We start from the raw sequence: 24252 nt of genomic DNA, 5'->3' as shown, positions 1-24252 counted from the left end.
TACCAGAGAGGATGAGTTGCAAGGGTTTAGTGCGTGAGTGACATCTGCCCCCTGGAATCCACTAGAGCGAGTAGGGGTAGGGACTGTCGGTTCCAGCATAGCTTAGCCTCAAAGACGAGGAAGTTCGGCTCACCAGAACCCCCACAGCTACTGGCGAGCCTCTTCTTTTGGTTGACGGGGACAGGCGGCGAGGAAATGGCCAGTTTGGCCACAGTAGATACACTCCTCGGGTTGCATTCTCCGTAGCCGTTGTCCCAGCTGATGATGGCTAACTCTTTCTCTACGTTGCTCACATAGGTGATTATCTAGTCTGATAGCAAGGGAAATGAAAGTGTCAAGACCAGCAGGACCATCCTGGGCTGCTAGCTCATCCTTAACTTGATCACTAAGCCCACCTGAAAATATCCCCTGTAATGCCTCATTATTCCACCCCGATTATGCAGCTACAGTTCTGAACTCCACTGAGTATTCAGTTACATGGTGGAAACCCTGCCAGAGCGGAAGGAGTCAGTTGGCAGCGTCCCTCCCCCGAACAGGGTGGTCATACACTTTTTACATTTCTGAAACAAATTCAATTCAGTTCAGTTTTATTTATATAGCGCCAATACATAATAATTCCAGGAAAAAAATGGAATCTCAGTACTTGGTACTAAACCCATCCATCCAAATGTAGCACAAATTTCAACAGAATCTGCAGAATATCTTCCAAAGAATACATGAATGAATGCTTGTTTCCATCCACTACTGTTTGTATGAATATGAATATATTGTTTGGTGGAGATAAACAGTTGGTGGAACCAATTCTCCAGTCGATACTATTAAACCATTGCAGAAGAAGAGGTCACAATGAGGTGGTGTCGTTAAAAGAGCTCCAGTCAAAGCTCAAACGATGAAAATATGACATTTTTATTAGTTTCTTGGATTAATGTGAGGAAGGTTACAGTCTCCTCATCGCTCCACACAGATCTGATAGTCTGTTTCCAGTTGCTTTTTATCCACACACCAACTTTTACACCTCACACAACAGGAAACACTTTTTACACATTTAACACATTTACAGTTTATTTTTAATTTCCAGTGTTTCCACTTTGAAAATGTAGATAAAAACAGGTGGATGGAAACCCACTTTGTGTTTCTCTCACTAGCCGTCTCTCAGGATGTAGCTGTGATATGAGCCTGATTGTTTCACAGTAAACCTGTCTCCCTTGGTACTTCTCTGTCTCTCTGTCAGGTGGGGTGTGTATCGCTCAGTCGGTGAAGATTCCTCGTGAGCCAACAGCCGGAGAGTTTGACAAGATCATCAAACGTCTGATGGAGACGAGTAATGCCAGAGGAGTGATCATCTTTGCCAATGAGGACGATATCAAGTAAAAACACAAACAATATCAGTTCATATAAACAACAACAAAAACACAACAAACTAACCACAGATCAGCTCCTCAGCTCCCCCCACACCTTGACAATCATCACATTCAAACGAGGTTTTATAACCTAGACTCGCTGCAGTTTTCTGTTTTGACTTGTATGGTCACATCACTCCACTTTGACTCCTTCCCTCTCTTCCTGGTAGGCGTGTCCTTGAAGCGGCGAAGCGCACTAACCTGACCGGTCACTTCCTGTTTGTGGGGTCGGACAGCTGGGGAGCAAAGAGTTCACCAATCACAGGGCTGGAGGACGTAGCCGAGGGCGCCGTCACCATCCTGCCCAAACGGGCTTCAATATACGGTAAAAATGAAAATACAAAAACATCACAGACTGGCAGACTGAACCTGACTGAATGTGTTTATTTATATGTGTGTGTTGTACAGGCTTTGATCAGTACTTCATGTCTCGTTCTCTGGAGAACAACCGCAGGAACATCTGGTTCAATGAGTTCTGGGAGGACGACTTCAGGTGTAAACTGACCCGGCCTGGAATCAAACTGGACCCTGACAAGAAGAAATGTACAGGTGCGCCCACACCTGAGGGGGCGTGGTCGGGGGGGAGACAAGCAAACAGTGACCACTGTGAAACACCTGTCAATGAAGACAAACACCCCCCATGTCATGTGACCTTGTGTGTGTCCCTGTAGGTGAGGAGAGGATCGGTCGAGACTCATCGTACGAGCAGGAGGGGAAGGTTCAGTTTGTGATCGATGCAGTTTATGCTGTCGCTTACGCTCTACACAGCATGCACCAGGATCTGTGTCCTGGCAGCTCCGGAGTCTGCAGCAACATGGACCCTGTGGAGGGACGCTCGCTGCTCGACTACATTAGAGCCGTCAACTTCAATGGTAAGGAAACACCCAAAAATATGAATGGCTGATTGGCCCAGGGGACTCCTTAAGCAGCAGACCGGTATCAGGAGCTCTGGAAATTGTGGGTCTGTCTTGGTTGACTCTTCAGTGTCCGGGGTGGTAGTTCACATTATGTAAGAAAAGGACCAAAGGGTAAGCTCAGGGTATCACACTGTTCAGGAACCCTGTGAAAGTTTCTGTCAGGCTGCTGAAAGGAGACTCTGGCTGATTGTTGAACCTCAGATGCAGGAGGATTGATGTGGATTCTGACTTGGTCCTGAATCAGACGACCTGCTGTTTACTCTTGATGGGATACTGGAGGGATCATGGGAGTTTATACATCCAGTTTACATGTGTTTTGTGGACTTGGAGAAGGTTTATGACCGTGTCCCCCTGGGTGTCTTGTCAGGGGTACTGTAGGAGTATGGGGTACCAGGGCTGTTATTATGACTCATTCAGTTCTTGTATAACCAGAGTGAGAGCTGTGTCTGTACTCTCAGCAGGAAGTCAAACATGTTCTCAGGGTGTGTTGGACTCCACCAGCTTGTTCCTGACTGTGACCTCCAGTGAACATTGGGACAGTTTACAGCTGAGTTTGAAGCAGCAGGATGAGAGTCAGCTCCTCCAAGTCTGAGGTCATGGTACTCTGCTGTAAAACAGTGGATTGTTCCCTTCAGGTTGGGGTGAGTCACTGCCCCAAGTGCAGGAGTTCAAGTATCTCAGGGTCTTGTTCACCAGTGAGAGTCAAATGGAGGTGAGATCAACAGGTGGATTGGTGCAGAGTCAACAGTAATGTGGACTCAGACCATGGTGGTTCAGGGGGAGCTGAAGGTGAAGTTCTGGTTTCACCAGTGGCTCTCTGTTCCAGTCCTCAGCTGTGGTCCTGGTCTCTGGGAAGTGACTGAAAGAACGAGATGATGGATCCAAGCAGAAATTAATTTCCTCTGCAGGGTGTCTGGGCTCAGCCTGAGATAGTGAGGTGAGGAGCTCAGATATCGAGGAGCTCATGTCCTTCATGTTGAGAGGAGTCAGCTGAGGTGGTTCTGATTAGGATCTTCCTGGGCACTTATGGGCACTGATAGACCCAGAACACACTAGAGGGATTATATATCTCATCTGGCCTGGGAACACCTCAATTGTTGAGGTCGCATGTGGGTCGTTAATCCACCTGGCTATCATGTGACAGTCGTTAGAGTCACAAGTCCAGGTGTGACTAGGTGTTAAACTTACCACACAACTGCATTGCAGGTGTGTGGTAAGTGGTGTGGTAGACCTCCTTCTCTGTTGACTGATGGTTGTTCCAGTCGGACATAGATGTCCTCCTTCACTACATTTTCAAACATCTGTCTTCTCTGTCCAACATGTGGACACTGCTGTCTTCAGAGGAGAGTCACCTGTCCTTCAGATGTAGCTGGATTGCTCAATGTCGACCTGATGATTTATTGACTTGATGAGTCAATAAATGATTACTGACCTGAAACTGAAAGTCTTTGGACATGATGTTCAGTCAGTTTAAAGTCCAGTGTTAGGGGGTAAGGGGCCTTCCAGTCGACAGCAATGCATTTTTTTTGCAAGATTACAGAATTTCCTTTGATGGCAGTCATTAACATTAAAGTTACCAAGTAGACAGATACGCAGATTGGGTATTCGACTGAGTGCATGATGAAATAAAAGAACATATTTTCTCCCAGAAGGGGTAAGTTTACAACAAGACCAAAGCATATGCAAAATGACCCATTTTTTCATTTGCACCTCCAACAGAAAAAGGACATTTCTGAATACACAGCATTCAGTTTTGCTGGAGTATTGTATGTTCTATGCAGAATCTTGAATTGTAATAGCTTGTGCCTCCAATTGTATGAGCCAGAGTGTGCATTTGAACAAATCTGTAACCACTCCTCCACATCAATGTTTGTCTCAAGATCAACTATTTTCTCTTGGTAGAATGAATATAATCTGGAAAAGCCTCTATCAAGCCTTGGTAAAGTTTAGACATTCATTTAGTTGATTTCTCTGATTGTCTTAGTATTTTCTCTATTACAGAGTACTTTGGTTCCTTCAATGTTTGCTGGGTCAACTGAATAAAGCTTCTGAATTGCAAAAATAGGAAGAATTGTGAGCTGGGTACCTCATATTTTTCCTGAATCTGTTTAAATGAGAGAAGTGCTCCATTGCCATACAAGCTAGCACAAGTTAGAATACCTTTTTCTGCCCACTTGTTACTAAATATAGAAGGCAATGCTAGGTTCATCCATATACGAGAATATGTTGATAAAGGCTTATTCTAGTTCACAAATTTATGCGCACAGTCCCATATTCTCACTGAGTGAAATATAATTGGGTTGCTTGTTATTTCCCTAAGATTTTTCATTCCACAGTAAAGGCATAAATTAAATCCAAAGGTAATACATTGTTTTCTATTCTAGCCCATGCACAGGATTTGTTACACCATTGCTTCAACAGTCTTAGTTATGCCGCCCATTAGTATAATTTCATATTAGGTAGACCAAGCTCACCTGACTCAAGTGGGAGGTACAGTATACTTACTGACTACTATACGGACTCTTGGGACTTTACCTCCCCAAATAAATGAAGAGAGTAAAGACTGGATCTTCTTAAAAACATACTCAGGGACCTGTATAGGGAGCATTTGAAATAAATAAGTTAGCCTAGGTAAAATTTTCACCTTTAATACATTTACACGGCCTGGATATTGGAAGTGTCTACCATCATTTGAGATCAGCCTCTATGTTTTCCAGTGCTGGGGTATAGTTAATCTTATACATTTCATCCAAATTATTTTAAATCAGCACACCTAAATACATTATGTATTTCTGGCCCACATCCACTTATACTGGCTCTGAAATGAGTTACTGTCATAGTTGGATATTAGTTATCCATTTTTTTCTAATAATTCCAATAGAACTGGTAATGATTGTTTGATAGATATAATAAAATGTCATCTGCGTACAGCAATATAACATGAGATTCTGCTCCAATTTTTATCTTGTTATGCAACCTGATCATATTCGTTAAAGGCTCTATAGCGAAAGCAAACAGGTAAGGAGACAATGGGCACCCCTGCCTTGTGCCTTTTCCCAGGGAGAAAGCATCAGAGATCTGGCCATTGGTTTTTAAAGCTGCTTTCAAGACTGATAAAGCAGTTTGATCCAAGATATGAATACTGGGCCAAAACTGAAATGGCTGAGTACATCCACCAGGTAGTGTCATTGAACTCTGTCAAACGCCTTTTCTGCATCTATTGCTACTACCACCGTGGGAGAGTTGTCATTATGAGTATGTGAGATCATATTACAAAATCTCCGAGTTAAAATTATCCGAGGATAACCTACCTCGCATGAGGTATGCGGGTGTATTAAATGCTGTATAACTGTATCTAGCTGCTGTATGACCACCCTTTATTATTTTAAAATCAACATTCAAAAGCAGCACAGGTCTCATAGAGGCACAGAGTAACAGATCCTTCTATTTCTTTTTTAAGAGGGTGATAATGGCCAGTGTAAGGGACTCGGGTCATTTGTTTTTTTTCAAGAGCTGACTCAATCATGTTCTTAAATGGATTCGAAATATTCGTTAGAAAACACCTGTAAAATTCAATGGGCAACCCATCGCTTCCAGGGGTCTTCCCATTTAGTAACTTGTCAATAGCTTTTATCAGTTCTGGCTGAGAAATGTCTTTGTCTAAATCTATTTTGTCTGGTTTCTATATTGTAGGGAAGGCTACTCCATCTAAAAAGGAGTGTACGCTCTCTATAGAACTAGTATTCTCAGACCAATAAAGCTCTTGATAAAAAGATCTGAAAGTCGTATTTAAGTCGTATTTATGGTCACAGGGTCCATTGTAATGTTTCCGCTGGGGCCTATAATACTATGGATTGCTCTCTCCTCCTCTCTCTTTTTTATTTGCCATGCAAGCAATTTACCTGCATTTACGCCATGCTCCACATATCTCTGTTTTGTTTTCAAGATTGCAATTTCAGCTGCTTGGGTGTTCAGGGTACTAAACTTTAACTTTGCCCTATTTAGTAACTGCAGAGTGACATCATCCTTATCATTGCACATGTGTTTAATTTCCAACTCATTAAATTCTGTTTCTAGTGCCAGATTATCTCTATTCTTTTTCTTTTTCAGGTGTGAGGAGTAAGATAGACAGAAACTGTTCAAGACAACGTTTTCAGAGAGATTTTCAGAGCAGCACAGCAAACTGCGGCAGCTTCATCCAGTTAGACATCAAATCCATATTTTATAAAGACGAGAAGCTACAGCAGCTGGAAGACTGAGAGGATTTAATCTCTAACAGCCAGAGCTGCATGCCATGAAACCTGACTGTCTGCCTAACTGTCTGTCTGACTACCTGTCTCTCTCTCTGTCTCTACATGAATCCTCTCTGTCGTTTGAATATTTTATCAATTCAGTAGAAGTGTGTTCTTATTTAGTATGTTGGTGTATGTTTGGAGTTTGGTCTGTAATGAACTCCATGCTTGGTTCAAAGAGATCATACAGAATCCTGAACAGGGACATCAGGACTGAGGCTGACACCTGCAGCCTGACACCTTGTGGTCAGGTAACCCCTGAGGTCGCAGCTTGATGGTTTTAAGGTCTCAGTCTGATTCAAACAAAGTGCTCGTCAGATCATCTAACAGCTTCTGATTCTGTAACTTCATGAAACAGACAAGGGTGTAATTTCCACTGGAGTTGGAGGTGGGGGGGGGGGGGGGGGGGTCCTCTGACTGTCCAGCTGCCAAAATCCATATGTGAAGATCTGAGTTGTTAAAATGTTGATATACTCATCTAAGTATCCTTCAGTTGTTACTGAGCTCAAAGCAATAAACGTGACTAGCAGCAGCGAGTAGTGCGGCCAGTGCCGAGGAACTTATTTTGCCCTGAGTTTCACCTTCCAGGCTACATACAGGCTGCCCTACCTTATTAGTCAAATTTGTTGGGATTGAATGCAGCCTGAGAAGAATACCTGCAGCAGACACTACTCAGGGCTGAATAAAAGGTGCTGCCAACTTCATTGTCTGTTGATATTGTTATTTATAGTTATAGTTAATATTCTCCTAAAAAGCCCCAATCATGGATCCAGACTCTGCAGCTCCGGAGGCAGAAATACCTGCTGAAAGCGACAGAAGGAGAGAGGCGAGAAACGAGAAAGCACAGAACTACGGGAGAGAGAAGATGTCGAGTTAGTAACATGCAGTAATGGGATAAAAATGCATACAGACGGAGAGGGAGAGGAGGAGAGAGGAAAGAGATGCATCATGGGAAGTCTCCTGGCAGTCTAGGCCTATAGCAGCATAACTAAGGGATGGTTAGTCAGCCCTAACTATAAGCTTTATCATAGAGGAAAGTCTTAAGCCTGCTCTTAAATGTGGAGATGGTGTCTGCCTCCCGAACCCAAACTGGGACCTGATTCCACAGGAGAGGAGCTTGATAACTGAAGGCTCTGGCTCCCAGTCTACTTTTGGAGACTCTAGGAACCACAAGTAACCCTGCATCCTGGGAGCGCAGTGTTCTGGTTGGGTAATAAGGTATTATGAGATCTTTAAGATACGATGGTGCCAGACCATTAAGAGCTTTGTAGGTGAGGAGAAGGATTTTAAATTCTATTATGGATTTTACAGAATAGAATTTGGAATTAAAACAGGTTGCACCTCAGAAACTAGTTCTTATGTACTTACATTAGTTGTTACAAAATATTCACATCCAGTAACTACCAGACGTGACGGCTGCCTGCTACAAGAATAAAAATACAATGTACAGCTGCTTGGAGCGACTATACGAGCTAAATGAAAACAGGCACCATGTTACCTGTCATGAAGGTAATAAGTGACACACCGCACCACCTGATCATGTAGATATTTATGCTTGTTATCGATTCAGCTGTGAGCAGGTCATGCAGTTCTGTATGTTTTGTGTTCTCTATGTTCAGTATGTTCTATGTTCTGGTCTGAATAGCAGTTTTATTTTCACAGCAGTTTTTTCTAGATAATAAGTTAAAAATAAGTTAATGCATTTTACATGTTTCCTCTGAGGACTCACTGTGTTACTGTGTGTGTGTGTTAATAATTAAAGTGAGCAGCTGCTGAAAACACTTTGCAGGAAGAAGAAGATAAGTGTTTCCATCCACCTGTTTTTATTCACATTTTCAATTTATTGCACCAAGAAAACAAAAAGGAAAAAAAGAAAAATCCAAACAGAAGGTGTCTCACTGATGGACAGAAGACGTCTGTCTCACTGATGGACAAAATACGTCTCACTGTTGGACAGAAGGTGTCTCATTGATGAACAGAAGATGTCTCACTTACGAACAGAAGATGTCTGTCTCACTGACAAACAAAAGATGTCTGTCTCACTGATGGACAGAAGACGTCTGTCTCACTGATGAACAGAAGATGTTTGTCTCACTGATGAACAGAAGACGTCTGTCTCACTGATGAACAGAAGATGTCTCACTGATGGACAGAAGATGTCTCACTGTTGGACAGAAGATGTCTGTTTCACTGATGGACAATAGATGTCTCACTGACAAACAAAAGATGTCTGTCTCACTGATGGACAGAAGACGTCTGTCTCACTGATGAACAGAAGATGTTTGTCTCACTGATGAACAGAAGACGTCTGTCTCACTGATGAACAGAAGATGTTTGTCTCACTGATGAACAGAAGACGTCTGTCTCACTGATGAACAGAAGACGTCTCACTGATGGACAGAAGATGTCTGTCTCACTGATGGACAATAGATGTCTCACTGATGGACAGAAGATGTCTCACTGATGGACAATAGACGTCTCACTGATGAACAGAAGATGTCTGTTTCACTGATGGACAATAGACGTCTCACTGATGGACAGAAGATGTGGGCTTTTAGGGAGGGGGCCCTTAAAGAGATAGGAGCTAAAATGACTTGTTTCAGACAGAGTATGAACTGAGAGTCGGCATAAAGCGCCAGTATAAGATAAATGAGGATTTTTTTTAACTGTGAATCACGCAAAGCTAATCTAGTGCAATCCCAGAATGAAAATATAGAGCTGGAAATGAGCATGATAGGTCCCCTTTAACAAAGAAGTGGGTATAATGTCAAGGGGACTAGAGGAGGTTTTCATATTACTAACCAGATTGGTGAGCTCACTGTCTCTCGCTCTCTCTCTCAATTCAATTCGGTTCAATTCAATTGGGCTTTATTGGCATGGGAAACAGATGTTAACATGTGAAGCATGTGTGAAATAAAAACAAACAGAAAAAATGTGCTATTAGAATATATACAGATAAGTAAGATACTATAATAATAATAATAAAAATACTGACTTGCAGTTTGGGGTTAGGGTTTTTTTTCTGAATGTGTGTGTGTCTAGGTCACTCACTGTCCCTCAGGTTGTGGCATGTTGGTACATATTGGGCAGCAAGATATGCCCTGTCTCCTTCTCCTAGTAGTATTTTTAATTTTGAGAGGTCATTTAGCTCTTTGAAATCTGAGAGTTGAACTTGTTAAAGTAAATGTTTCTTATTTCATTGAATGTCGTACATTGTAGGAGGAAGTGCATCTCTGTCTCAACCTCACCTGTCAAACAGTGACCGCATATTCTGTTTTCTTTTGGTTGCCATGATTTTTTGTATCTTCCTTTTTCAATTGCCAGTTTGTGGTCACTGAGCCTGTACTTGGTTAGGATCTGTTTCTGCTTTCTGTCTCTGACAGCAGAGAGATTCTGCCAATTCATCATCTCTTTTTATGGCCAGATAACATTCTGATCAGAATCAATATTTAAACCAAGAGTAAAACAAGGTCCAGAGTATGCCCTCGTATGTTCAAGGTTCAATTCTGGAACCAATACTGTTCTCCTTGTACATGCTTCCTTTGGGTGATGTAATCCGCAGACATGGTATTTCTTTTCATTGTTATGCAGACGACACACAGTTGTACCTCCCTGTCGAGCCCACTGACCTCAGTACGCTGAGTTCTCTGCAGGACTGCCTGTCTGATATAAAACACTGGATGTCGATAAATTTTCTTCAGCTCAACTCAAATAAAACTGAAATCCTTGTTATTGGGCCCCAACGCATCACTAAATAAATACTACCATCTACTGGTAACCTGTCACAACATATCAAGCCTGTTGCAAGAAATCTTGGTGTCCTGTTAGATAGCAATTTATGTTTTGAGCAACATATCTGTTGCTGAAACTGTTGTACATGCTTTTATCTCCTCACGCCTTGATTATTGTAACAGTCTGTTCACTTGTCTGAATCAAAAAACTTTGACATGACTGCAGACTGTACAGAACTCAGCAGCTCGGCTGTTAACCAGGACCAAGAAGTACGACCACAGAACACCTGTTTTAGCCTCTTTACATTGGCTTCCTGTTGGTTTTAGGATTGATTTTAAGATCTTGTTGATTACTTTTAAGGCTCTTCATGGCCTGGCCCCAGATTATATTTTAGACCTTGTAATCCCTTATGAACCTTCACGTAGTTTGAGATCTTCGGGCAGGGGTCTCCTGTCTGTTCCTGAGTCCAGGATGGAAACTAAGGGGGACAGAGCTTTTGCTATCAGGACCCCAAGGCTCTGGAACAACTTGCCCGAAGAAATTATGTTGTCTGAGTCAGTGTCTTCGTTTAAGTCTCGTCTCAAAACACATTTTTATCTGAAAGTATATCCTGATTTTACCTGAACTGGCTGTTTATTTTACTGTTTATTTTATTGCTTTTGTGTATTTTATGTATTTTATTTCTTTATATCTCGTCATTCACTGTGGTATTTTATTTCTCTTGTTGTGAAGCACTTTGTACTTTGTTTTGATAAGTGCTCTATAAATAAAGTTTTATTATTATTATATTATTATTATGTGTGTAGGGCCTGTTACATGTTGAGTGAGATTCTGAACACGGCAGCAAGTCATCCACCGCAGCCTGGATTTCTCGGAAAGCTGATAAAAGTGTAATCCTTCGGGCACAGCTCGATGAGGGAGGCATGTTCCATATTCCTCTGCCAGGTTTCGGTCACAAACAAAAAGGACTGAATGTGATATAAAAGAAGTTCCTTCCTTCCTTCCCTCATATCTGTATGTGACCTGTCTGTCTCTGTTTGTGTCCTACAGGAAGTGCAGGTACGAGTGTTTTGTTCAATGAGAACGGAGACGCTCCCGGTCGCTACGACATCTTCCAGTTCCAGATGACCAATCACAGCCATCCTGGTTACCATGTCATCGGCCAGTGGACCAATAACCTGAGACTCAATGTAAGAAGCTGATTGGATCAAACAGAAAGATGAAACATAAAACATCTGCTTGTTTTTAGATTTCTGTCTTACTATCTCTCTCTCCACCTGTCTCTCTCTCTCTCTCTCTCTCTCTCTCTCTGTACCCATATCGCTCTCTTTCTGTATCTGTCTGTCAGTTGGAGGAGATGCAGTGGTCTGGAGGAGATAAATCAGTTCCAGACTCCATCTGTAGTTTTCCCTGTAAACCAGGAGAGAGGAAGAAGATGGTGAAAGGAGTTCCCTGCTGCTGGCACTGTGAGGTAAAACCATGACCAATAATTTACATTTAGAATAATACTGAAGTATAACAGCATCTTAAATCATCTACAGTCAGAATAATGATAAACTATAAACAGCATTCAAACAGAACAGATGTTTCCAGCTGTCAGCAAATTTGTGATAGTTGCAACACTTGTTCAATAAAAGATTTGTGCCAGCTCGTACTAAAACTCACTTGGGGTTGGAGCTGTTCTAGTAGACAAGCATGTGTGTCAGATATGATCTTCACCTCCGCCCACACAGACACTCAGGACAGAATGGTCAGTAGTTCCACCACCATCGCACACTTCTGGCCGAGCTGTTACAACATCATAGACATCCAGGTGGAATCTCTCTCTCTCTCTCTCTCTCTCTCTCTCTCTCTCTCTCACTGGGATCAGACTTTCACTGCTCTGCTGCTGCAGAAATCAACAACCAGGGCGCCCAAAGTTTATCTCAATCCAATCCTCTCATGTCCATGTGTCCATGTAAAGAGTAGTTGGTAAGTGTTCATACTGACTGTGAAGTGATCTCTTCATAACAACATGGAGGACTAAATCCACAGTTCTAAAGTTCAGATGAAGATAAATAAGTTTGAGTTCATCTGATCAGGTGGAGATCTTTACCCTGACAGTCATCTGCAGGTTTATATTCAGTGTTTTGTTCTGACAACAAACACGTGACGACAGGATGAATCCCTCTACTGAGGCTCAGCGAGGAAACACTGAGACAGAATCTGGTTCTAAACAGACTATGGGTTTGGAAGAGCTCAGCTTGATGTGTGTCAGTCAGACATAATGACGGAGGTCATCTGCATATAAATAGAGATAATGAGTGAAATCATCACATTTATCCTCAAGTTGTCATTAGACCATTGATGGAACAATAACTGAAGGAGATACAGAATAGCTGTTATTACTTTTATTATTGACTTTCTACAGATCAGATTATATGTTGTTAGTGTGATAACACACAACTGTTGATGTATATAATAAACCTATCTGAGGCACTGAATACACCTCTCTCAATTCAATTCAATTGGGCTTTATTGGCATGGGAAACAGATGTTAACATTGCCAAAGCATGTGCAGTGTTTTTCTCAAGTCTTTTCTGATGGTCTTGCATTCTTGATCAAACCACATGTCAGTGTTTTGCTTTGTTTTAACAGACTTTCATTTTTGTTTTATAAGGTTAGCTTTAATAGCTGCCTTATGAAATATCATATTGATATCATCAATAATAGCCTTTTTTACACCATCTCTGGTAAGGACATATTGTGGTTATATACTGATATGCCATTCTATACAGCTTACTGGGTTCCCTTTTTTGTGTCACTCATTTGACCTGAGAGTTTAAAGAATGCATTTTTTGGTTGTGGTCTGAAATCTCTCTCTCTCTCTCTCTCTGTGCTGCTGCTGCTAGACTGCAGCTCTCTATGTGCTCTCCCAACAGGAATGGATTTTTTTTTTTCATGTCGGTTACGTGGTCAAGTTTAGGATCTTTATATTTGAATTTGGGGAAATATTTTATTTAGACTGGCTGGAGTTTTGTGCATTAGTAGGGTGTAGATATGATCTAAAATTTGGTGTTTTGGTACAAATCCAATTTGACTTTTACTCAAGACATTGTGTTTGGTAAGGATGTTTATGAGTCTCAAATTTCTAATGCTACAAAGAATCTTCCCCAGATAACTGTTCACATAGATGCCATTGTAATAATTCTGGTTGAATTTATCTTTGGTTTCGAAATTTGGTGTGATAAGACCATGATACTGTTATAGTCAAGCAGGAAACACTAGGGTTTGGACCCAAATGCAGACAATGGAGGCAGGCTGGTATAGTTCAAGATTTAATGATAAACATAACGGCTTACATAGATTTCAGGCAGGTAGTAGTCAAAATCAGGGAAGCAGTCCAATAAAGGCAAACAAGTATAAAGGGAGCAGGCAAATACCAGAGACCAAAATCCAAACGTGGGGTCCACAAGAAACAGAGAATAAATAAAGAACACACAGGGAACAAAGGCCGAGACGCTTGACATGTAGACAACGAAGATCTGACAAAGAGACATGTAAAATCTGGTAGAATGTTTTGAAATGACTGACCCATATGTCTCCATTCTGTATTGCTATTTCTACAGATTTGGATTTCTTAAGATTATTCAATTTTTCCCAGAATTGGTTTGTGTTTATGGACTCCTCAATTAATGTCAGTTGTTGTGTGTATTGTGCCTTTTTGATTCTGAATGTATGTTTGTAGTGTTTAAGTGTGTCACAGTAAAGAAGGTGCAAGTCCACATTTCCTAGATCTGTGTTTTTGATTGGATAATCTCCTAATCTTTTGTCTAATTTCTTTACATTCTTTAAACCAATTGTCATCTTTGGGATTCTTAGGCAAATTTTTAGATGGTTTCAATAGTGATTTTTTTGCTGTTTGCATCATGATGTTATTGATATGTCTAACTGCATCATTTATGCCTTCTTTACAGTGAACATATGTGGTGTCCAGAAAGGTATCTAATAGTGTTTGAATTTCAGGGGTGCTGATTCCCGCTCTCTTGCCGATCTGTCTCTCTCTCTCTGACCTCTCTGTGTATCTGACCTTTTTGCAGCTCTGTGATGGTTATCAGTACCAGTGGGATGAGTTTACCTGTGAAACCTGTCCGTCAGACATGCGCCCCGCCCCCAACAGAACCACCTGTCGTCCAACTCCAATCATCAAACTGGAGTGGAACTCCCCCTTTGCCCTAGTGCCCGCCTCTCTCGCTATGCTCGGTATCCTAGCAACGAGCTCTGTGGTCATCACCTTCATCCGCTTCAACGACACGCCCATCGTCAGGGCTTCAGGGAGGGAGCTCAGTTACGTACTGCTGACAGGTGAGTACTATTACTGACAGGTAAATACTGACAAGTACCCTAACTTCAGATAGATAGCCTACTATTGCTAAATAGTTCCATTCATCATCAGGGTGCCAGGGATGTACCACCTGTCCAGGTGGTCTCTAAAGGAACATACTGTTATAAAGGTGTGTCAGATGATTCTCAGCAGGTGTTGGACTCAAGCAGGTTTCTGTCTTCTCACAGATTCTGTTTCTGATTTTAGTGGACAGACATTAAAGGTTTAGTCTGGTGACTCTAGGGTTGTATCTCTGCTGTTTGCAGATGAAGTTCTGTCAGCTTCCTGTGACTTTGACTTCTCAGTTTGGAACTGACTGAAAAACAGTTTGGATGACGATATGAGTCTATTTAGGAAATGTTTGTGAACCTGTTTAAAGCTATGTGTGATGACACAGTGTGTGTCGTCTGAAGCAGCAAATCCCTGAAGGTCAAGAAACGCATACAATGGTAATAATAACCATCCATCCATTCTCCACCACTTAGCCGCAAGGTCTGCTCCTGGTTGGACATGCCCAGAAAACCTCCTTTCAACATGAAAGAGCAGTGGTTCTCCTCTGAGCTCTTCACCTTGTCTCCAAGGCTAAGCCCAGACACCCTACAAGGGAAACAAATTTAAGCCAATTGGATCCACCATCTCATTCTTTCAGTCACCACCCAGAGACCAGGACCACAGCTGAGGACTGGAACAGGAATCCAGTCATGAATCCAGTGCTTCACCTTCAGGATTCAGCTCCCTCTGGACAACCACAGTCTAGTACAGAGTCCACATTACTGCTGATGCTGCACCAATCTGCCTGTTGATCTCACCTTGTAACAACTCAGTCAACAAGGTTTGGAACAAAAAGCATGACTCAAAGACAGAACAGTAAGATAAAGTTTCCTCTAGATCAAATGCAGGTAAAGGTCAGTAATAGGCAGGGATGAGGGGAAATGGGCTGGTATAAATACTACTGAGCTGATGAGTGAATGGGGAACAGGCGTGCAGGTTAGTGTGGGGTCAGGTGACCGGGAATGGCGGGAACACTGGGGTTACTGCAGGACAGGTGGGAGTGGCTGGATCTGAAATGACAGGCGAGTTAGTGCAGAGAGGCTGACAGTAGCACCTAGGACTGCAAAACTCTTTCCAGAAACAAGAGGTGAAATGAGGTCCCCAGTCAGAGATAGATGTCTTTGGGGAGAACGTGCAGGCAGAAGACATGTTTCTATAGTAACATGGCAGTTTCTTTGTTGGTGTGTAGAGGAATGAAGTGGTCAGTCTTAGAAAAATGGCTGTGAGAATGACTGTGTTAACAAGGAATGGGCAATGACTGAAGGAGTGAAGCAGGAGCCTGGCGTGAACTCTTATGTTGGAAGCACACAAGGCAAGCAGTGACAAATTCCCAGGAGTCCTACTCCATTGAGGGCCATCAGAAGCAATGACGCAGGAGAGCCAGGATGGCAGGCAAGGTGGAAGAGTGGCCCTAGTGGAGAGCTAGTGGATAGTGGAGATGAGTTGGGACAAAGAGGCAGTTAGCAGGACAACCACTGAAAGCAAGATGTGCACTGTATGACTGTTTTACCTTCTGTTCAAAACAGCAATGATGATTCAGCAAGTGGGCAGGATCTCTGCAGGTTCAGCAGGGGTGTCTTCGGGCTGGAACTGGTGAGACAGGGTGTCTGGCTTCACAGTTTTTGAGCTTGAGTGGTAGGAGAGGGTGAAATTGAGACAATTTAAAAACAAGGCCCACCTGGCTTGCTGGGAGTTCAGGCACTTCACGGTGCGGGTTGTATTCGAGGTTCCTGTGGTCTGTCCAAACCACAAACAGTTGCTCTGCCCCCTCCAACAAGTGTCTCCACTCCTCCAGGTCTAACTTCACGGCTTGCAGTTCTCGGTTGCCGATGTTGTTCCTCACAACTGGAAAGAGCTTGTAGAAAAAGAAGCCGCATGGGTGCAGTTTCTGGTCTTCTTTCCCAGGCAACACTGCAGCTGCTTTGGGGAAGCAGGGATGGGCCAGCCAGTGATCTGGATCACTGGATGCTGCCGGCAGTGAAAATGAACCCCAGGAACGATACTGTGGAGACATGAAATTCACACTTCTTCATTGCTTCCTTGATGAATAACTGGTTCTCCATCAGTCTATGAAGAACGCGTTGCACACATTGCAGGTGTTCCTGCCTGGTCTTGGAAAAAATCAGAATGTCAACTTTTTAAAATGTCCCGCAGTAAATCATTCACAAAGGCCTGAAAGACTGCGGGGGCATTAGTCAGACTGAAAGGTATCACTAAGGTGTGTTAACGGCCGTGTTCCACTCGTCCCCCTCCCTAATAATGGTAAGTATTCCTGAGACCCAGCTTGGTGAAGATGGTTGCACCTTGTAACAGTTCAAATGCTGAGATTAGTGGAAGAGGGTACCTGTTTTTGATGATGGTGTCATTGAGGCCCCAGTAGTCAATGCAGGGACAGAGTCTTGTCCACAAATGTGAAGCCTGCCCTGCCTGCTGGAGACGAGGAGGGTCAACTTCCTTCCGGTGCCTGGAAGGAAGTTGATGGCTAAGTCATAAGTGGTGAAAGAGGCAGAGATGTGGCTTGTGCCTTGTTGGAAACTTCCTTAAAATCCAGGTGTTCAGGTGGGACCCCCAAGAAATCTGGGTACTCAGATGCAGAGGATTTACACACCAGTTTTCTGAAGGGTCATAATCTACATGCATCATTATATCCTGCAGAAGTTGACTACAGCAGGTACAAAAGTTAGTATTTTACACAAGAGGACAGAACCAGACTTAAACCAGGATAAAAGGTTAATATTTCACCATCAAAAAGTTGAAGACTTAGACTTAGGTGGTTAAAACTATTTCTTCCCAAGCTGATACAAGTTTCCTGATGATATTCAGTAGTGAGGATGATGTCATCGGCAGAGAGGGTGACATCACCAGTCTCTCTTTCTGCAGGTATCTTCCTGATTTACCTGATCACTTTCCTGATGATCGCAGAGCCAGGTGTGGTGGTTTGTGCATTCCGGCGCCTCCTGCTGGGCCTCGGTATGGCCATCACCTACTCTGCAATGTTGACCAAAACCAACCGCATCTACCGTATCTTCGAACAAGGCAAGAAGTCGGTGACCCCGCCCAAATTCATCAGCCCCACCTCCCAGCTCATCATCACCTTCATCCTCATCTCCGTCCAGGTAAGAACACAGGTGTCAGACCACTTCCTTGTTTTTGTTTCAGCAGCTTGCTAAATGATTCAGGTTTATCTTTCTGTGTGTGTATATGTGTGTGTGTGTGTGTGTGTGGTTGTGTCAGGTCCTCGGTGTGTTTGTGTGGTTCGGCGTCGACCCTCCTCACACCATCATTGACTATGAGGAGCTCCGGCCCCCGAACCCCGACCTGGCCCGAGGCATCCTGAAGTGTGACATGTCCGACCTGTCACTCATCTGCTGCCTCAGCTACAGCATCGTACTCATGGTAACATATTGATCCTCTATTGATCCTTCATTGATCGGTTACTGATCATCTGATTTTGAAGACTAAGCAGCTAATCTGTTTTCATGCTTTTGCTTTGTGTGAACCTCGCTTTTGATGTCACATTGATCTTTGACAGGGAACAAGTATGAAGTATTGTAGAAGGCTGTACTGTCTTTGTTGCTAGGTAACCTGTATCATTCTTATTGCTAGGTAACATGTACGGTGTACGCAGTAAAGAGTCGTGGTGTTCCAGAAACATTTAACGAAGCAAAGCCAATCGGTTTCACCATGTACACCACCTGCATCATCTGGCTTGCCTTCGTACCAATCTTCTTTGGTACCGCCCAGTCCACAGAGAAGGTAAGGCCAAACCAGGCCAAACCAGGCCAAACCAGGGCAAACCAGGTCAAGCTAAAACCAGGATAGACAAGGTGTCATGACCGGTTCGAAGGGTCATGGCAAATAAAGGGATCGAAACCAAAAATGTACTTAAATTAACAAGTTTTTTTTTACAAAACATAAATTAATTTGAAAAAAGAGATGAGATGTGGATGTCAGTAAGGCCAGTGGTGTAAGTGAGTGGATGTGTGGAAAATACGGTGTGCGGGTGACTGGGAGTATTGGGCCCAGGTGCTTCCAGTTAGCCCAAGTCGACGGCCCTACCTACCAATTACATGAACCTGCAAGAGAAGAGGAAACAAGGCACAACCACACAGGCCAGAGGGCCGTCACATAGGATTGAATCAGACTGAACCAGACCAAGATCAGGTTGGACCAGGCTAAAACCAGATTAAACCAGGACAGAACAGAACTAAAACCAGGATAGATCATGTATCTCCAAGTGCTCAGTCAAAGGCAGCTGGAAGTGCCTCATCAAAAATTCTTTTTAAGTTCTTACTGAGTGCTTTTACATGGGAATGTATCCTGGTTATGATCAGGTTTATGGAGTATCCCAGCTATGTTTGCCCATGTAAACATCATATCCTGGTTTTGAGAAACCTGAATATGTTAGCTTCGATAGAAATCAGAATCAGAAATACTTTATTGAACCCCGAGGGGAAACTCTTTAATCAGGTCACTGAGGTCTGTAAACACCTAATCCAGGTTTCTGATCTCTGCCATGTACAGCAGTGGTGTCATCAACTCAAGTTATGTAGTAGTTATTCAGCAATACAATATGATGGTAAATGATGTGACCATGATGAAATAAAGGGAAAGTCTGATGTTCTCTCTCTCTCTCTCTCTCTCTCTCTCTCAGTTTTTTTTGCCACTGTCGCCAAGTGCTTGCTCATCGTGGGATTTGTTGGGTCTGTAAATAATATTATAAAGAGTATGGTCTAGACCTGCTCTATAGGAAAAGCGCAATGAGATAACTTCTGTTATAAATTGGCGCTATATAAATAAAATTGAATTGAATAGTGCAGATTATAAATTTTATTGTCAATATCATCTTCCATTAATGATAATCAGCGGAGAAGATAAATCCAGCAGAGTTCATCCTCAGCTGTTGATGTAACTCAGTCACTCTCAAACAAGTGTCTGAGATGTTGATGAATAAAGACACATACTGATACTATTCTGATGAGGATGGAAATGGCTGTAGTGAACACTTTCTTCCAGAAGAGGCAGGAACATAGGGTGACATATGAGAGCGAAGGTAGAAGCACTCAGGTGGACTACATTTTGTGTAGACGTTGTAATCTGAAAGAGACCAGGGACTGTAAGGTAGTGGTAGGGAAGAGTGTAGCCAGACAACACAGGATGGTAGTGTGTAAAATGTCTCTGGTGGTGAGGAAGATGAAGAGGACAAAGGCAGAGCAGAGGAAGTTGAAAAAGGAAGACTGTTGTGTAGTTTTCAGGGAGGAGCTGAGACAGACTCTGGGTGGTCAGGAAGTGCTCCCAGATGACTGGACCACTACAGCTAATGTGATCAGGGAGACAGGTAGGAGGGTACTCGGTGAGTCATCTGGAAAGTGGAAAGTGGACAAGGAGACTTGGTGGTGGAACGAGGAAGTTCAGGAGTGTATACAGAGAAAGAGGTTAGCTAAGAAGAAGTGGGACATTGAGAGGACTGAAGAGAGTAGACAGGAGTACAGGGAGATGCAGCGTAAGGTGAAGGTAGAGGTGGCAAAGGCCAAACAAAAAGCATATGAGGACTTGTATGCAACGTTGGACACTAAAGAGGGAGAGGTTGATTTGTACAGGTTGGCCAGACAAAGAGATAGAGATGGGAAGGATGTGCAGCAGGTTAGGTTGATTAAAGATAAGGATGGAAATGTATTGACAGCTGCCAGGAGTGTGATGGGAAGATGGAAGGAGTACTTTGAAGAGTTGATGAATGAGGAAAATGAAAGGGAATGAAGAGTAGAAGAGGTGACTGGTGTGGAGCAGGAAGTAGCAAAGATTAGCAAGAGTGAAGTGAGGAGGATGTTGCAGAGGATGAAGAGTGGAAAGGCAGTTGGTCCTGATGACATACCTGTGGAGGTATGGAAGTGTCTAGGAGAGGTGGCAGTAGAGTTTCTGACTAGTTTGTTTAATAAGATCTTGGAGAGTGAGAGGATGCCCGAGGAATGGAGGAGAAGTGTACTGGTGCCAATGTTTAAGAACAAGGGAGATGTGCAGAGCTGTGGCAGCTACAGAGGAATAAAGCTGATGAGCCATACAATGAAGTTGTGGGAAAGAGTAGTGGAAGCTAGGCTAAGGGCAGAGGTGAGCATCTGTGAGCAGCAACAGGTTTCATGCCTAGAAAGAGTACAACACATGCAGTATTTGCTTTGAGGATGCTGATGGAGAAGCACAGAGAAGGTCATAGGGAGTTGCATTGTGTCTTCGTAGATTTAGAGAAAGCGTATGACAGGGTGCCGAGAGAGGAGCTGTGGTATTGTATGAGGAAGTCTGGAGTGGCAGAGAAGTATGTTAGGGTGGTGCAGGACAGGTATGAGAGCTGTAAGACCGTGGTGAGGTGTGCTGTAGGTGCGACAGAGGAGTTCAAGGTGGAGGTGAGTCTGCATCAAGGATCAGCTCTGAGCCCCTTCTTGTTTGCTCTGGTGATGGACGGGCTGACAGATGAGGTTAGACAGGAATCTCCATGGACTATGATGTTTGCGGATGACATTGTGATTTGTAGTGAGAGCAGGGAGCAGGTGGAGGAAAATCTAGAGAGACGGAGGTCTGCTCTGGAAAACAGAAGAATGAAGCTCAGCCGCAGTAAGACCGAATACAGGTGCGTCAATGAGAGCGACCCAGGTGGGACGGTGAGGTCACAGGGAGCAGAGGTGAAGAAGATGCAGGACTTCAAGTACTTAGGGTCAACGGTTCAGAGCGACGGAGACTGTGGAAAAGAGGTGAAGAGGCGAGTGCAGGCAGGTTGGAGCGGGTGGAGAAAAGTGTCAGGTGTGTTGTGTGATAAAAGAGTATCAGCAAGAATGAAAGGAAAGGTGTTGGAGACGGCGGTGAGACCAGCGATGTTGGACAGCTTAGAGACAGCGGCGCTGAAGAAAAGACAAGAGGCAGAGCTGGAGGTAGCAGAGCTTAAGATGTTGAGGTTCTCTTTGGGAGGGACGAGGACGGACAGGATCAGGAACGAGGACATCAGAGGGACAGCTCATGTTAGATGTGATGAGATAAAGTCAGAGAGGCCAGATCGAGGTGGTTTGGACGTGTTCAGAGGAGAGACTGTGAATATATTGGTAGAAGGATGCTGAGGTTGGAGCTGCCAGGCAGGAGGTCTCGAGGAAGACCAAAGAGGAGATTTATGGATGTAGTGAGAGAGGACATGAAGTTTATTGGTGCGAGTGAAGAGGACGCAGAGGACAGGGTTAGATGGAGGCACATGATTCACTGTGGCGACCCCTGAAAGGGAACAGCCGAAAGGAAAAGAAGAAGACTAATACTATTCTGATGATATAAACAGGGAGATGAATAATCAGGTTTCTAATGTTCCATGTAAACTACATATCCTGAATAAGATTAGAACCAGAATATTGACATGCATGTAAACCTCGACAGCCAGCGGTGGAATGTAGACATGTGGCTAAACATGTCATCACTGGTCTGGTTTGGCAGGGGCCCAGAGAAAACTACGGAGTCCGACATTGTCTTTGCATGTGTACACTCCTACTCAACATTAACTTTAGTGACCTCTGATTGGCGTGATCGGGAGTCGTTATGCCAACGTGAATAACAATCTTACTGTATTTACGCTTTTTCAGCATCGCCCGCTCTGGCCCCAGGAATACATTTGACTATGGTCGCTGGTGTCGCTAACTTCACTTTCTCAAAAAGGAGCTGCCAATAATCAGAATTGGTTTCTCAGCGGGTGTGTCGCTGAGTGGGGAGAACTTGTTAGAAATGTGCACAGGTTGGTGGTTTAACGTGGGCTTCTGCTTAGGGCTATGCTTCCTTCGGACAGTCACCCAGCCTCCCTGGTTTCCCGGCTGCTCGGGAGCTGCTGGGAGACGGCTAACAGGAGCTATGTCTGATCGGTCCGCACCGGCTACTGGGAGCTGGCTAACTACAGCAGCTAAAGATTGAGTTCCCATGGTGCGGCACCGCGTTTCCAATTCACTAAGCCTCGCCTCCAACGCTAGAAATAAACTACATGTATTACATGTACCATTATCACTAAAGGAGGCAGAGGAATAGCTAAACATTTGACACACCGAGCAGGAGAGAGCATGAGAGCGAGAGGGAGGGAGAGAAGCCATTGCTAGCTGCTAAGCTAAAGAACGGTAGCTAGCAAAACTGAATAGCGTGTAAACTGTGGGATTAAAAGAAGGCGATAGCTATGAGTGCTTGAGCAGAACTAGTGTATGTAAATGTATAGCAGCTTGTCACTGTAATGAGGAATCGAACAAAAATTAACTGATGAGCTAGAGCAGCAAAAATACGCTACTAGTAACACACGAACACTGGTGACCGGAAATGAGACAATATGCTTACCGCAGCACGTCAGCTCAATGCAAGTCATTATCTTGGAAACAGCAGTTGACTAAACAATCTCACCACAAGGTCCATTTAGTAGCTTTTCTGGAGCTTTCAATAGTATCACATGATCTTCCTCAATAGCAGTTGTCCAGTTGTCGTGGAGCTGTAGCTGTTCAGATTTACATTTTTTTTTCTTTGAGGACATCTTGTCACTGTTGGCTTTAAAAGTCAAGACTGAAAGTTGGAACCTTCTACAGCTCTACAACTGGAAGATCATGTGATACAGACCATGCCTACAAGAAGACGCCCACATTTTAACACTGTTTTCATGTGAAAACAACATGTGTCCTCACCAACAGAGTCTCCAGGTGTTTCAGTGGAGACATTTGTCCACAGGGAAACACCTGAACAACATAAAGAGACAGGAAGATCTCTTCTTCGTCTCTTTTCAGTTAGCAAAAAACAGGTGAGGAGTGAGACAGGCAGGTGAGGAGTGAGACCCTCACTGAGCAGCTACAGTTTTCTCTGAAACACAGAAACAAAGTTTAACATTCAACCTTTGAGCAGTTTTAATAAATCGTTATATGTTTTAGTCTGAACGGAGAGAAAAATTAGTTTAACTAAACAACTTCAATGTGGACAAACTGAGTTGAAAGCTCCAAAAAAAGATCCTTAATGTTGAGGTTGTTTTGTCAAATTAATTCAGAGCCACAAACACATGATGGATTCAATGTAACAGACAGAGTTTTGTTTCCTCTGAGGAGAAAAGAATAAACTCTCATGCTGTTTTTTGTGTTTGTGGTTCAGTGTGAGTTCAGGGAGGGACGAGTCTTTAATGCAGCTGAGAGATAAACGGCTGCAGAATTAGACACAAAGTGGAACATTTCCAGGCAGAAGGGAACAGCTGGATTATACAGATTATAAACCAACACAGGACGTAATTATAGAATAATAACTTTGTTCAAACCAAAGTTACAAAGAGCTTCAACAAACAGATAAAGAGACAATAAAAGCCAGAAATAACATGAAGGAAAACAGCAGCATCAGACAGAAACAATCCAAAAGAAAAAACATTTAACAGAAGATACAAAGCTGATCATCTTCAGACGTATCTCTGCCTCTTTCTCCTGTTTATTCACATCTCAGTATTTCCTGCAAATTCTCACCAAAATCTG

The 24252-nt window shown here is 43.3% G+C and overlaps 1 protein-coding gene across 1 annotated transcript in view; it reads left to right on the top strand.

Annotated features, from left to right (window-relative positions):
- The window catches only part of grm6a (glutamate receptor, metabotropic 6a), a 49331-nt gene that overhangs the window by 13019 nt on the left and 12060 nt on the right, over nucleotides 1-24252 (top strand). Inside the window, exons 3-12 of the mRNA XM_044211603.1 lie at nucleotides 1232-1367; nucleotides 1571-1725; nucleotides 1809-1949; nucleotides 2072-2272; nucleotides 11392-11531; nucleotides 11690-11812; nucleotides 14421-14685; nucleotides 17636-17871; nucleotides 17990-18151; nucleotides 18362-18511. Coding sequence (XP_044067538.1) covers nucleotides 1232-1367; nucleotides 1571-1725; nucleotides 1809-1949; nucleotides 2072-2272; nucleotides 11392-11531; nucleotides 11690-11812; nucleotides 14421-14685; nucleotides 17636-17871; nucleotides 17990-18151; nucleotides 18362-18511 — 1709 coding nt within the window. The remainder of the gene's footprint in view (nucleotides 1-1231; nucleotides 1368-1570; nucleotides 1726-1808; nucleotides 1950-2071; nucleotides 2273-11391; nucleotides 11532-11689; nucleotides 11813-14420; nucleotides 14686-17635; nucleotides 17872-17989; nucleotides 18152-18361; nucleotides 18512-24252) is intronic.

Source organism: Siniperca chuatsi, linkage group LG10 (genome assembly GCF_020085105.1).
Source record: "Siniperca chuatsi isolate FFG_IHB_CAS linkage group LG10, ASM2008510v1, whole genome shotgun sequence".
NCBI classification, from domain to species: Eukaryota; Metazoa; Chordata; class Actinopteri; order Centrarchiformes; family Sinipercidae; genus Siniperca; species Siniperca chuatsi.
This window is presented reverse-complemented; position numbering and strand designations above follow the sequence as displayed.